General features: G+C 41.7%; 1 protein-coding gene across 3 annotated transcripts in view; it reads left to right on the top strand.

The window, feature by feature from the left end:
- The window catches only part of PAXIP1 (PAX interacting protein 1), a 33,911-nt gene continuing 22,504 nt past the window's right edge, over nt 4,350–15,756 (top strand). The window contains exons 1-4 of one of the 3 annotated variants that reach the window (XM_021387114.1): nt 4,350–4,545; nt 8,121–8,255; nt 10,412–10,455; nt 15,139–15,202. In XM_021387114.1, coding sequence (XP_021242789.1) covers nt 4,459–4,545; nt 8,121–8,255; nt 10,412–10,455; nt 15,139–15,202 — 330 coding nt within the window. In that variant the 5' untranslated portion in view covers nt 4,350–4,458. Of the gene's footprint in view, nt 4,610–8,120; nt 8,256–10,411; nt 10,456–10,518; nt 12,854–15,138; nt 15,203–15,756 lie in introns of those variants that run through there. The other 2 variants (XM_021387113.1, XM_021387115.1) reach the window with 2 other exon arrangements.

Below are 15,756 nucleotides of genomic sequence, written 5' to 3'. Positions count from 1 at the left end.
TGACACGCAAACACACCACCATGTGGCTCAGCATCCCATGTTGTGTGATGGGCACATGTCCAGCAATGTGACAGGGAGGTCCTGCAAACCCTTCTGAATGAGGGTGAAATGAATGGGTAGAATGAACACTGTTAGAGAAAACTACGTCATTATGGATCCAAGAGAGACATGGCAGCTGCTGCTTAAAGTCCCCAGGTCCAACCAGTAGCAAGGCTGAACATGTATTCTCATCATCTATTTTTATCCCCATGCACCTCTATTTTCCCACTTCTGTTCCTCTCTAAATCTATGCCTTGCTAGAACTAAGCAGACCAGCCTGCTGATTTGGCTTACCTCTGTGTGCTGTCCTCTGAGCAGAATCTAAAGGTTAATTTTGGCAAATACAGGGGATATTTTCCATGTTCAATAGCATACTTTTTCAAGCTACTTTTCTGTTTGTTTCTAAACTAGATCACAGGTATGATGAAGAAACAGGAGTTATTCATTTTTGTTTGAAGTAGTTAAATTATTAGAAATTAAATAACTTGTTGACAGATAATTCATTAAATATATAAAGAAGTTAAAAAGTCTTCATCAATTTTGTTCTCTACGGACAAATTATAGCAGCCTTCCAGTACTTAAAGGGGACCTGAAAGAAAGCTGGGAGGCATTGGCACTGCTGCCTGGAGAAGCAGTGGATGCCCCATCCCTGGAGGTGCTCAAGGCCAGGTTGGATGGAGCTCTGCGCAACCTGCTCTGGTGGGAGATGTCCCTGACCGTGGAGGGGGTTGGAACTAGATGATCTTCAAGGTCCCTTCCAACCCAAACCATTCTATAATTCTAGGATTTTTAGTTGATAATTCAAGAAAATAATTTGTACATTTCTACAGTAGTCGCTTCTCCTGTGTGTGATCATCTTGAAGCCAGCAAAACTGTGGATAAAAAAATATATACTTACGTAGTATCACTGCTTAGATGATATCACTACTTAGATTCATATCACTGCTGATAATACAACACCCTACATGACCAGAAGACCGATACTGAGATTTACCAAACCACTTCTCAGCAGCCCCTAAAACTTCTAGCTATCTAAAACAGAACATAAGGAGGATGCAGGCATCCAGTGTCTATGCTTACCTGTGCTTCAGAGGAAAAGCTCCTTTTAACTCATTCAGGAAGAGAAGGAAAGACCTGAATGTCTGTCTCCCACATCCCAGTTCAGGGCTTCAACTTTATCTTTGCTTTCTGGGATCAAATTTTATAAAAGATTTTTTCTTTGTAAAGCTATTTTAATCAATTCTTAATCTCTATTTCTACAGATGGAATTAAACTTTTTTGTTATAATTAGTCAAAAAGAACAATTCTGTTTAAGACTGGCATCATCTTAATGGATATCATTTTGCAAAAAAAGATTTTGCAATGAATGTCAGTGTTCTAACGCAGTACTCTGACCTTGTATTGCTAATATCATAGAATCATAGAATATCCCAAATTCAAAGGGTTCCACAAGGATCATAAACTCCAACTCTTGGCTCCACATAGGACAACCCAACATTCAAACTCTATGACTAAGAGTGTAATCCAAACCCTTCTTTGAACTCTAACAGCTTAGGGTCATGACCACTGCCCTATGGAGCCTGTTTGATGCCTGACAACCCTCTGGTGAAATCTGATATTCTGTAGATGATTTTAAAATTGATAGGATTTTAAATACCACGTTTACCTCATATTTTTCTGATTAGTTGAACAAACAGAAGATCTAAAGTGACACAACCTGATGCTTCAATAGCACAGTTTGAGCTAAATGTTTAGGAAAGGACGTCATTCTTAGAAACCACGTTCAAAATACTGTTTGTTTGCCGTATGCTTCTTTGCTAGTATTAGTGCAGTGCCTGATTGGAAATATTTGCAATCTGATTGTATGAAGAGCTAAAAATAATGTGGATATGGTGAATCCAAAGGATAGGAACACCAGGGGAACTCATTATAGTAACAAAGAAAATAGGCTGAGGAGAGAAATCAAGAGGAGGGATCACTTTGGTTTTCTTTGTGCAGAACGGGAAGATGCAATGGCATATAAAATTAGATATAAAGAAAGAACTCATGTGGAAAGGGGCAATTTAGCAATCACACTGAGAAAGAAAATGAAGCCAAGTAATGAATGACATCATGAAGAGAAAATAATTCAGAGAAAAACGTGAAACAAAAACCTAAAACCAGCTATATTTATGCAAGAAAAGAGGTGAGAATTAATGCTAGAAGATGCAAAGGAGGTACTGAAATCCAAATGGAAAGAAAATTCAAGAAGCAATGGTTTTAATGATAGCTGATAGATCAAAAAGAATAGGAAAAAGTATTTCCCTCTAGGTGAAAGGATATTTTGGTCAAAGTAGTTCCAATTTAGTGGGAAGAAGTCAAAATGGATCAAAAATGGATCAAAAATAGAGTTAGAGTGAAAATTACATGACAAAGAAAGCAAGGGCCAGATTTGAGGGGCCTGGATGGCGTCTTTATACAAAGGCAGAGAGCAGGAAGGTGTTCTTTCTTCAAAGACGGTCTGGGAAATACTTGGGGCATAAGAAAATGAGAATAACAGGAGTCAGTTATTAGGAAAGATAAAAAGTGAGATGAGAATATGAATTATTGCATGGAGGAGACAGACTGAGATGCAAGACCAGATAGTTCTACATTTTTTCTGTACTACAAAAAAAATGTATCATATAGAAGTGTAATGACTTTGTACCTTAGTTTGCTAAAATATTAAATTGTAGTCAGGGAACTAATACAATAAAACCTACAAGCAAAGGGTAAGATCTCCTTGAACAGGAAAAGAACTGGTTAGTGCAGACTTTAATAGGTTGGGTGTTTCTTCCTTGGCTGGAGTAGAAGGGGATAGATGTCATAGTGAAGAATCTGAAGCACAAATTTTATGAGGAGAGGCTGAGGGAACTGCAATTGTTCAGTCTGGAGGAGGCTGATAGGAAACCTTATTGCTCTCTACAACTCTGAAAGGAGACTGTGGTGAGGCGAGGGTTGGCCTCTTATGAGTAGCACTGATAGGATGAGAAGCAGTGGCCTTTAAGTTGTGACAGGGGAGGTTCAGGTTGGATATTAGGAAGAATTTCTTCTCAGGAGTGGTGCTGCACTGGCACAGGCTGCCCAGGGAGGTGGTGGAGTCACCATCCCTGGAGGTGTTCAAGAACTGCGGAGATGCGGCACTGAGGGACATGGTCAGTGGGCATGGTGGGGTGGATTGGTGGTTGGACTAGATGATCTTAGTGGTCTTTTCCAGCCTTAATGATTCTGTGTGAAGACTTGGGAGACCAGAAGAAAGGCAAATGAAGTATCTTCCATGAAAAAGGAGGAAGAGTCAGGAACTTGTACACTATACATTTCACTTCAACTATTAGAAAAATAATGGATAAATAATAAATTCCTTCTAAACAGATTATTAGTTTCTGCTTGGTATGCTTCAAGAATAAATCAGGTTAAATAAATCTAATTTCTTTTAAGAAAGGCCTTGTAGTTAGGAGACAGACAATAGATGGCCAGTAGTCTTATTTCAGTAAAACTTTTGAGGGAAAAAGACTCATTTCAGTAATATTCTGTACGTTCATTAATGAGCTGGATGTTGGGATACATTCTGTGGCTATTGGGTGTGCACAGGCTCCCAGCTGGAAGGGCTGACAGGTAAATTTTGGGAAAGGACTGAACTTTGGAATGGTTTTGACAAGTTGAAAAAATGGCTTGAAGCTGGAAAGTGCTCAGTGTTGTTATGCGGTGTGTGCAGCATGGCTGCAGCCAGGGCCGCTCCGCCAAGCGGCCTCCAAGGCCTGCCCCTGGCAAAGCGGACAGCGAGGAACGGCTGAAGTGGTATTCTACCCGCGGGCTACCGCTCCGGCCTCAGAAAAAGAAGCTAGAGGGTTGAAGCGGCCGCTGAGGTGAGCGGCACCGACCCGCCCGTGGGGGCGGGGCCGAGGCGGCGGGGCGGGGTCCGGGAGGTAGAGGGGCGGGGCCGGAGGGCGCCGCGCTCCCCTCCCCTCCCCCCTCACCGCGCCTGCTCGCTAATGGGCGGGTCCGGGTATCCCCGCTGCCCGCCTCTGTCGTTTCGGGAGAAACCATTGCTTTCCGCGTGTCGGGGGGGAGCCGGGCCCGGCCGCTGGCTCCTGGTTCTGTTCGGAGACAGGGCGAGGAGCGGAGGTAGCGGCCGCTGAGCAGGAGCAGGGGCTGTTCTGCGGCAGCGGAGGTGGCGGTTCGGAGCGGGGAGCCGCTGGGCGCCGGAGGCCCGACCCACCCCTCTCGTGCCACCCCCGCGTCCCGGCGGGGGATGGTGCGTCCCGCAGCGCGCGCCTTGCTCGCGCGGTTCGGCGGCACGGCGGGGGAGGGGACGGGGGACCCGGGCCCCGCGGTTCAGCGCGGCGGGCGGATCGAGGCGGCGGGGAGACGCGCCGTGCGGGAGGGCGGCCGGCCGGCACCATGTCGGCGGACGAGGAGGAGCTGAAAGTCCCGGAGGAGATGTTCAAAGATGTCAAGTTCTTCACGGTGGGAGACATCGACCCGAAGGTACCGCCTCGGCCGCCTCTTGGGCTCCTTCCCGCCGCGCGTGTCCCCGCACCCCAGGCGGGAGGTGTGTGTGTGTGTGTGGGGGGGGGGGCAGGGTGGAATCGTCCGCCTCCGCGCAAACGCTGCCCCGCGCGCCTCGCAGCGCGGAAGGGGTGGGGGAGCGCGGCCGCGTCCGCTCAGGGGGTGCGCGGGGAGCGGGGGGCGCCGCGGTAACGGCCGTTCCTTCGCCGCCCGCCCGCCATAGGAGCCGGCGGCCGCGGCGCGCAGGCCCCGTGCAGCCTGCGAGCGGAGGAGGGGCGGGAGAAGGGACTTCCTGTGAGAGACGGGGCCGGAGGCTGACCCGGCTGCGGGGAGCGGGCCCGCTGTTCGCCCCTGGCGCTGAGGAGTGGCTGAGGGCCGCGGGGCCCGCGCGCGCGGAGGCTCGGCCCAACCCCGCACGTGTGTGTGTGTGTGTGTGTGTGTGTGTGTGTGTGTGTATGCGGGGCTCGGAGCGGCCCGCGGCGGTGTGGCTGAGGGCAGCTCCCGCCTGCTGTCCTGGCCGTGCCCCGCACCCGGTGGCGGGGTTGGAACGGCCGGTGGGGCGAAGGGGTTATCAGACAGGCGACCAGAAGTTGGGGTGGGCTCCTGACGCGTTTGACGCTGGAATTAAAGTCTCGGTTCCTTTGCCAGGTGCGGGAGTTGAGTCTTTGTTTGGAGCAGGTTGCTGTAGGCTGGTGTCCTGCCGTGCACTGAGTCTCGTGGGCCTGAGAGACAGTTCCAGGAGTCCGCGCTGACCTGCGAGATGGGTTCTATAGGTTATGTGTTCACTGCAGCCTTGAGGTGTACTCACATGGGACGTTCTCCCCGAGTCCTTAAACTATTTGAGAATGGTCTTGGGATAACGACTCCTCTGTCTCAAAATCTATAGCAGCAATAGTATTGTGTGTATGAAGATGAGTGCAGAAAACAGATGCCTGTTACCGTATAAATAATGTCCCGAAAGGCATTCTGTTAGGTTTGTGTTGACATAGCAGGATGGTCAGCAGTGTTGCCAGAGAGGGAGTAAACAAGGAACCACTTAGGCAAGTTTTCTTTTCGTGTGAAGTTTTATCCTTCCTAGCAGTGTCATTGTTACAAGGCTTTGATTTGCTCTAGATCAAGTACACAAAACACTCGTCTCTTTGTGGTTGGATTTCTTGAGTTTCAGATAGACTCTACACTTTATAGTTTCTCTAAAACTTATAAAAAAGCTTTGCATGTATTTATTTTACATACCAGTGGATGCTAGGCTGAATTTGCAAAGCAGTTTCTTTCTTCACCCTTTGGGCATGAGCACACTTAGATCAGCTTGTTTCCAAATGTTTTCACTGAAGACCGGTTACTTTAATAAATATTGAAACAGGCCTAGCACAAGTGAGCAACCGAATCAAAACAAATCCAAGAGTTAGAAAGGAAACGTCATATAGTCAGGTGATAGCTGCATACCCACTACCTGTTAAAGCATATGCAGCATAAACTAGAAGGGAAACAAAAGTCTGGCATCATGCCTGACTGTTCTTTGGCAAATGAGGGAGAATTAGGCTGCTGGCACTCAAATTTGAATCCATTCCATTGGGATGTGCACTTGGCTGTTCTCACCTTACAGGAGGTGATGACTAGATGTCAGCTATTATTATTTTTTTAGATGCTTTTATTGCTTTCCTAAATGTGTAAACCCAAACTGTGGAGCTTTGGTAACTTTGGTTAAAATCAGTGTTTCATGCAGACAGAGAAAATAATGCAGTGTAGCATAACGACTTTAAGCAGGGTATTTGGTTTCTGGTTATCTCTTGTTTTATTACAATTATTATTATTATTATTATTTTCTTAGTATCCATTGTCTTATTTCAGAGACTCAGACTCTTCTTTTGCTTCTTTTGACTCAACCTTTAGTGGGAATGATTGAAGAGGAAATTTTTCATGCCTAAACAATTAAATTTCATTTAGTGGATTTAAGCTAGCACCTGAAGTGCAAGATTTTTTACAGTAACCATTTTAGGGCTTTTCAGGAATTTATTTTCTAGTTAAAGATATATGTACATATACGTGTGTATCGTTCTGTACAGGGAAAAATCTCTGGGTATAACTTTTCAGCCCTGTTGCTACTTCAGCTGAAGAGATCGTGTGCTCTGGGAAGAGTTTTGAAGCTTTCTAGGGTAGCCCATGTCAAAGTTTTCTTCATATTGCTTTAATCCCATGAAATGATCTTCCTCTGTTTCACCATGTTAGACTTACAGCCTGATACTAGCTTAACTTCCTGCACAAGCAAACTCTTTACATTGACTCTTTGGTGCAAAATTAAAAAATATATATCTTTATTAGTTGTAAGTTTTTCCTCATGCTGTCAGATTTGGATGCTTGGCTTTGATTACAGTTTATCCTCTCTTACCCTTCCCATAAATAGACAGTTGAGGGGAACATGTAACTTGTAGGGCTGTGCAGGACAAGGAGCTTGTGTGATGGAGCTGATCTAGTATCTACTGTGATGTTTGTGCCAGTTTGGTTCTGCAAAACCATTACATAGTAAAACTGTTTGTTTCCAAATAATGAAGGTAAAAAGGAAAGAGTAATCTTAAGTGGGATTTTCAACACTGGAACTTTAGACCTCACTTTTTTTGAACGTTTTTCTCCTGTTCCTCTCCTCACCCTCTGCCTTCTGTGTTACCTTTATTCAAATCAAAGTGAGTTCCATTTCTTGTCTCCCATTTTTCTTATCAGCAGGGCTAGATTCATCTCAGAGACCTCTACTACAGAACTGAGCAAATGACGAAGTCTTAATCCAACACTTTACATATTGGCCTTGCAAAAAATGAATAAGATATACTTTGTGAGTAGTGAGGGTTTTTGCGTTTTCTGAGGACAAATCAATGGAATGAAAAATTTCTGCTTTACCTCTTTAAAGTAGTAAGTTAGAGGGCATATGTCCTGCTTTTTTTTTCTTTTATTTTCTTTCTGCTATATCAAAATCAGTTTTAGTCCTCCACCATTTCGTTTCTCAATACAGCAGCTCTTTGTTAGCAGCCTCCACTTCTCAGGACAGTGGTTATGACTTACTTTGCTTGTAGGGCCTTCTCATATCCAAATATTTTTTGTATGTTTTTTTTCCATCTGCTTTTCTGTAGCTTTCATAGCTACAGATTCTGTTAGGTTGCTTTTGTTTTCTTTGCGCCAAGTGTATTCAAAGACTTCTGAAGCTAACGTATGGAAAATCAAATGCTGAGGGGAGAGAATTTCTTCATCTGCCTGAGAAAAAAAGTTTTTGAGGACTGTGTTTTTTGGAAAGATGGTGAAACATTCCAAATTTCTGCCCCAGCCTGAATTATTTTGGAAGTAGAACTTCAACTTGAATCATCTAAACACAGCAGAGTTGGAAGCCTTGGGAAATCAGTATTTAAATGGGTTGCATCTGCCAAAAAAAGAGTGCTATCCATTTATACAAAGCAACCAAGGGAGAAGGTTGAACTCATTCCCTTGACATGCTGCTGTTCTTTCGTTATTGTTTTACTCAAATGAAAGGTAATAATTTTTCACTTCTCCCCTTTCTCTTTTGGGTTTAGGTTATTCAACTTCTGAAAGCTGGGAAAGCAAAGGAAGTTTCTTACAATGCCCTGGCCTCACATATTATTTCAGAAGATGGAGACCATCCAGAAGTTGGAGAATCTCGTGAAGTTTTTGATCTCCCCGTGGTGAAGGTGAGTGACTCCTCCACTATGTTGTCTGACATAGATATGAGGCTATTGTAACAGAAAATACTAGTGTTTAGATAATGTCTGAATGAAATGTATCTTTGTATTTCTTTTATTCTTGTTTCATGATTTTTTTTTTCATGGATTGTAGACTTTTACAATTCTGTTCTTTCCTTCTGTTGTTGTTCTGTATCTAGTGATCTGTTGGCAAGTTTTCTTTTGTGTGTGTGTCCCTTCCCTGAAATTCTTCATTGTTCTGTAAGATGCTGCACTGTTCAGCTTTACTTAAGAACTTTCCCATCAGAAACATTTCTAGTAATTTTCAGGCAGTGGAAAACCTCAGCATAAAAGGTGTAGAGGTTGAGGTCGTTTTTTTTGTTTGTTTGTTTTCAAACACACGTACTTGGCAAGATGCGGAATCATAGGATCATTTAATGTTGGAAAAGACGACTAAGATGATCTAATGCAACCCTCAACCCATCCCCACCAAACCACGTCCCTCAGTGCCACATCTACCCTTTCCTTGAACGCCTCCACAGACCGTAACTCCACCAGCTCCCTGGGCAGCCTGCTCCAATGCATTATCACTCTTTCTGAGAAGCAGTTTTTCATGATATCCAGCCTGAACCTCCTGAGAGTGATTTTGTGGATTCTGCGTGTGTGTACGGTGCTAATTTTCAACGAAATAAACTTAGAAAAATAGACTTTTTTTTCCCTTATTTTTTTTCAAGTCTTTTGACTTTTTTCTTTCTTACAATCATATTGTCAGTATTTTTGTTACTATCTTGCGATATGTGCTTATTTTTCCAGTGAAGGCTTCCAGGGTTCATGTTTGAAAATGTGAGCTTGTTATTTTGTAATTCATGAGTGATGAGAAAGAAATCATGATTATTTCTCTGCTGGTACTTTTGGGTGCATGATTTCGGAGTATTCTTTCTATGTAGTTGAAGGCAGCAGTCCTGAATTTTGATGGCTTATAGCATGAGAGTTCATCTTGCAATGAAGAAGTATGAATTAAAAATTCCAAAAAGGTGCTTAGCTAGATCCCTAATGGTTTTAGATTTTAAGCTTAGTTCTTGTTTTTAATTTCTCCCTTTTATAAAGTGTTTTGTGACATCATTTCAGTCTTGAAAAACAAGAAGACTGCAGCCGTTCTCGTGGGACAGAAGGGCATCATTGTCCTAACACTCCTTTCTGTTATTGGATGCCTTTCCCTTAAATAATTCAATTTTCTTTTTAAGTACTACTGACTAAACTTTCTTCCATTTGCCAAACAGCAGGCCTTTCAGTGATGTCACTTAGTTGGACTGGAAAACATCGCAGTGTGATCTGTAATCAAGAAGATTAGACTTGGTATTAAGAGAGTGAAACTTGGAGGCAAAGGTAGCTTGCTGCAGAAAGAAAAGGGGTGGATAATAATGAAGAAAAAAATTTGAGGGCGAGAAATCTCCCATTTTTATTTTTTTTTTTTACACACAGTAAAGAAAAAATAACTTCTCTGACTTTTTCTAAGCAAGAGAGAGTAGTGGGAATTGGGACGCCATAAACAGTTACAGTGTGTGTGTGTGAATGTGTACTGGGGGAGGGGAGAGTGTGGGGAGGAAAAAAGTTTTATTAAATGGGATGCTACTCCTTCACTCATCTTCCTTATATGTTGTGTCAGGATCACTGTCCTGCATGGCCTCTATTCTGCATTTCCTTCTCTCTCTTTGAGCCATTCTGTTGCAGCCTACCATTGGTTAGGGGCTGTCACCCATGTGCTTAGCAGCCAGCGTTTTTGTGCGTACATAAACCCCTTTCTCTGTAAGGTTATGGTTCCTGACTCCTTGGTTACAAACGTAAGGTAGGGAATTGATCTTTTTTAGACCTGAGTGCATGAATAAATACTGTAAATAGCATTCAAGCAGCAATGGAGTTACGTGACAAAGGAGTCTTATTCCCATATTGCTGTATAGTCTTTGAGAACTGTCTGTATTAACTTACAAATGAGTCAGAATATTTTTTCTTCGTATAGGCCTAAGTGAAGTGTCTGTGAAACACTTAGACTTCAAAACTGAGAGATGTGTATTGAAACTAGATGCACTCTGAAGTTGGACACTAACTTGCATTTCACTCATGCAGGATCGGTTTGGTTTTTTGATCTCACGGTTTTTGTTTTTCAGCCTTCCTGGGTGATCCTGTCTGTTCGCTGTGGAGCTCTCCTTCCGTATCCTTTAAGTTAGAATTTGATGAAATGCTGTAGGAAAGAAAATGGATAGCATTTGGTGATTGAGGATTGTCACATGTATGTATATCTTACATTTTTGAAATGATGGGATGTATTTTGCTTGTTAAGATCATAGTGTGCTTAGAGCTTCTTTGTCTCACTTGACTTTTCCTCTCCCTTTGGCTATTTTGGATAAGCACTTAATAAGCAGTTGCAGGAAATTCGTTATCAGATGAGCTCAAACATTTGAGCTTGAAGTTGATAATTAACTCTGAGGATCTGGGAGAAATGCTGGAATGCAATAAAGGGACAATTGTTGGTTGGGTGGAATGGCCTACTTTTATCACCTTTTCAAGAACCAAAGTTAAGTAAGAAATAAACACACAATACCTCATATCCATACTCTTAGAAATAATGCTTTGTTAACTGGTAATGATAACACTCCTGTTACTGGGAAGTTTGTGTCTTTTGTAGGTTCTTGTGGTTTATGTTGGCTAGGTTTATTTTTCTTAACTTGCTTGGAGCATGTATTCTCGCATGTGGATGGTGTATTCTGTTTTATTATTTATTAATGTTTCATCTTTATTTGTTTTCCTCACTTTTTCTTTGGATCCTAGGAATGATGACAGTGGCTGTTATTACGGGAAGAAATTCATGCATTTTTATCTCAGCCCATTCATAATAGAGATTATGTATATGTAAAAGCTGAAGCAGAACAGTACCTTTCAGTACAGATACCAGCAGATGATTGCAATGAACAGCAGGACTAGGGAGGAAGGCTGTCAAGCATGAGATCTCATTTTGGAAGGATAGCAGGTGGTAGTGTTCATAATGGAAAACAAGAGGTGGTAGAAGCCAGAGTCCAGGTGTTCATATTAAGAATTCCAGGTCTTAATGTGCTTCAGTGATTCAGAATTCAAATTTTATATCTCATATTTCAAAATAGATGCCCCTGCATCTATTTGTGTGTCTGGGCTGTTTTGGAGATGCCTTGTATATCCTCTGTTTCCTCAGGAGAATTCAGCTCAGGGAGTGAGCTGTAGGTGGAAAAGAGAATCAGAAAAAAATGATATATTGAGGTATTTAAAGCTGTTTTGATCATAATAATGAATATGTCAAATAGAACTCACCAGTTAGTATGAAACATTTGCAGTAGTCCTGGGCTATCCTCTGACCTAAGGAGAATTTTCCTTGAATGACTTCACTTACAAAGGGAAAAGATGCACCAAACATGACATGGCAAAACCCCAAATTCTTCTGTATTCAAACTAGATCAGTTGTTGTCATGTGATCTAGGCTGGTGATTTCTTTGTATTTTGTACTAGAAACAACGTGTTTCTCAGCCTGTTGTTATCAGGAAGGGAGCGTACATTTGTGTACGTCACACTAATGTAATGTGTAGGGCTGGTTGGGGGGAAAAAAAAAGAATGAATTAACTTGGACTTAGTTCTATTTTCAAACTTGCATAATCTAGCACTGTATTGCTAGTGTTATTCTCTCCTGTAGAGAAGGTGCACAATTAGGCAGTAGGTTTTCTGGCTGAAACCGTATGTTTTCAAACGGATGCTTTAAGTGCTGATTTTATTACAAACCCAGAAGAGAAGTCAACAGATAAAATGGAGTGGTGCAGTCTATAACTAAATAGTAGCAAAATGTGTGGGAATGTAGTCCTGAATGGCAATTGCTTAGGAAGTCTTTATTGTGGTTATATAGGAGCGGCCAAATGAAACGACAAGTCTCAGGGGGATCATATTCTTGAGTTGCATGGAAGAAAGCTTTGTACACCTGTCAGCAATAAATGTGTACTTGGACATTTACTTTTATTCTTTCTAGCCCTTAGAACGTGGTGGTTTTGGATTTTATTCAGAGCTCACTAAAATGGGTTGTTAAGTCTTAACATTGTTCTGTTTCAGTCCCTTTATGACTTCTGCTGCTGTGGCATCCGGCCTTTCATTAGGGTTTTAGGTACCACAATAAGGAAAAAAATGTTGTAGTTAATAGAAAACTTACTTTTTTTCCCAGTTGATTGGTTTGTGGGGTTCTTTTTAGTCAACGCTTTGATATTCAACTTCTTTTTGCCTTTGTTTATTTATTTATTTTTGTTGGTGTTGAAATTCTCAGAATACTGAATGTACTGAAGGAGCAAGACCTAGAAACATCTTTTGATAGTTAAATAAATGGATCTAGTGAGAGCCTTACAGATTTTATGTTTGCATGCCAATGCTTACTTGATAGGCATTTGACTATATAAGAAAATGTAATACAGTATAAACACAATGATTTTTCCTTTTCCTTATGAATACATTCTAATGTTCTGCTGTGAAAGTTGTCGTCACCAGAGGGGACTTCAGAAGGCAAAGTGTTCTGTTCACTACTAACTGATGTCGACAAAATCTGAGTATCCTGCAGTTAAAGGGAAGTAACAGAAAAAGGAATCTGGAAGCAGCCTTCCTGAAGGGGAATATAAGAGTTTTGTGTGTGGAAAGCCACAGTTATAATACCAGAAAGAGGGCTAGTGATTTCTTTCTTACTTCTTTTGATAGCAGCAAAAGCAGTAGCGATGAGGAAGGCTGGTTTTTGTTGTTGTTGGGGTTTTTTGTGATCCTGTGTATGTATGATGAAAGGGAGTCAGAGCATTTCTGAATGTTTGTTGCTGAGGAAAAGAGATGTGAGCTTTGTTGCATCACTCTCTTGTTTTTCAGGCCCACTTGGAACGTTGCTCTGCTGCTGCTAACTTGTAGGATACTCCATTTCGCTCCTGTTCTTTGGAGAGTGCAAGCTGTGGTCAAACTGATTGAACCTATTGGAAGTTACGTACTGAACTGTTGCTGCTCCGTGTGCTAGCAGCAGATGCCAAAGTAGAGAGACAACTGTGCACTGTTAAAAAATGTGGTACTGAATCTCTGCCTTAGATGAGATTCTGAGCAAAACTGTGAAATTTAGGATGCTCTTTGGACTTGCATTTCTTGGAGTACTCTCTGGATCATGGCAGTAAATCTGCTCTTAAGTTTTAATGTACCCTAGGCTTTGTTGTCAGTTTTGTGTGTGTTATCTCTTCTTTGTCTCAGAATTTTACTATTGCATTGCCTCTTGTCAGCAGCACGAGGAAAATAATTTTGTTTGATGACAGAAGTCTTGGTATGTACTTGCTCTGTAACACAATGTAGATTTGTTTTTGTAATCAGTTTTTCCAAAGAATTATATGTGTACCTTAATACCATATAAAAGTATAGAAGAGGCAAGGAGGTCATAAAGTCAGCTGGTCCGTCTTGCTTTTCCGTGTCACTTCTGTCAAACCATTCTCTCTCCTGTTTTGTGAGTCCTGTCCCCTCATCCACCCCCCCCACACACAGTGGAGACTTAATTCATAGTCATAGAATCATAGAATGGCCTGGGTTGAAAAGGACCTCAAAGATCATCTAGCTTCAACCCCCCTGCTGAGTGCAGGGTCGCCAACCACTAGACCAAGCTGCCCAGAACCACATCCAGCCTTGAAGTCTTCCCAGTCACCTTACAACAATGATGGGATGTATTGCTGGAGTTTACCTCATTACCTGCTGCTTCACAAGCCCATGTTGATTTATTTGAGCTGCTCTGACCAGGGAAAAGAAATGTCTTCTCTTTTCATTTGGCAGCCTTTGATGGACTTGAAGATGTTGTCTTAATGTCTTAAACCCATCAGTTCTGGTTCTTTCAGTTTCCTCTCATAAGTCATATGTACTTGCTCTCAAAGAAGTTCTTGTTGCTCTTTTGGCATACTGTTTCATTTATCCATCTCTCTCATGCATCTGAAAACAAATATGCATTGCTGTCAGAGATCTTGTTGAGTGTTGAGAATATGGTGGAAAACTTCACATTAATTTCAGGCTGTGTTTCTGTTTTTACATCCTAGTGTGATGTTTTCTCTGTTTGTCATTCACAGTAGTGCCTGGATGTTTTTTTTTTCTCAGAATCTGTTGCCTGGCTAACTTTCTGTCCAATTTTGTACCTTGGTATGAAAAAAATTCACAGCAGAAAGTCTGGTACTTGCTTGTACTGACCTGTCTCCTTCTGTTTTCAGATCATCTCTGTCGTACTTAGTTTGGTTTGCTATTTTTCTTGATATATGAGCTTATAAGCTTATTGTTCAGCACCTTTTATGGTCTTCATAACATGTTGTATATTAGGAGAATATGTTTCTACTTTTCCAGTCTTTGAGAATTTGAAGGGCAGGTTAGGTTCCAAAAGATTCCTTCAGCCAAAAAATACCATCATTTTATGGAATTTATTGCACGCCAGATTCATCCTGTTTTGTCTTCTGCTGACTGAAACTAAACTTCCTTCTTCGGATTCTCACGTGCTTCTAAGTGTGGAAGATAAGCAGTCAATGAAAATGGAAGAGAGCTCTGATAAAGACTCAACTCCTGTATGCTTTACTTCCTGTGCTTAGCATCTTAGGGTAGAATTGAGGGAGATGTTCTGGGAATGTTTGTAATATTACCGTAATTGGTCATAATGTTAAAGATGTCCCTATCCAGTTAATACATTTTTTCTTTTTTTTCTTTTTGTTATGCATCTTGAATTGTAAACAAATCACATGCTTTTAAAAGTAAAGCATGAGAGTACTATGCACACTGCTTAATTTCCTTCTTATATCCCTGAGGAAACTCTCATTTATTTACATCCTTGACACCTGCTTTCCAGCGTGAATGGCTTCTCTCCAGAATCGTGTCAGACCTTTTTTGGAGTTACTGCCTGCCTCTCTCAGGTAAGAGGTGAACTGTGTTTCACCCTACCCTGGTGTACAAAGTGGGTGTGATGCTTCACTTTTCAAAGGAGATACCAGTTTTTCTGTTGTAATGTGACTTTTTATGTGCGTGTGTTTTAGGAGAACTAGCACCTAAAAGTTTTTCACCTGAAAATAGTTTTCCACTGAAAATGAAGGCATGAGCATTTGAAACTGAACATTCAGTCAGTAATTTATCTTGTATTCAGCAGTGTGATGACTCTAAAATGAAGAGTAAAGTACAGTATAAAATCTTTGTTCCTATTTTTCTGTTCAGGCGTTAGCTCAAAATCAGACAGCATGATATACGTGCTTTGCACTGGAAGCTTAATAAGGATGCTAGTAAGTAAAATAAGTGGAAGTGGCTTCAGTGACTTGTGTTCATACCCAGCTCTATGGCTTAAACACATGTGGCTTTCTTGTCAGAGCTGAACATCAGTTATTAGAAATAAACCTTTGTTTACGTAGGCTATTAATGGAGTACTTGTTAATAAACTTAAAAAAATAAATTCGCCTAAGATAATAAATAAATCCTG

This window comes from Numida meleagris, chromosome 2, assembly GCF_002078875.1.
Source record: "Numida meleagris isolate 19003 breed g44 Domestic line chromosome 2, NumMel1.0, whole genome shotgun sequence".
Classification (NCBI taxonomy): Eukaryota; Metazoa; Chordata; class Aves; order Galliformes; family Numididae; genus Numida; species Numida meleagris.
This window is presented reverse-complemented; position numbering and strand designations above follow the sequence as displayed.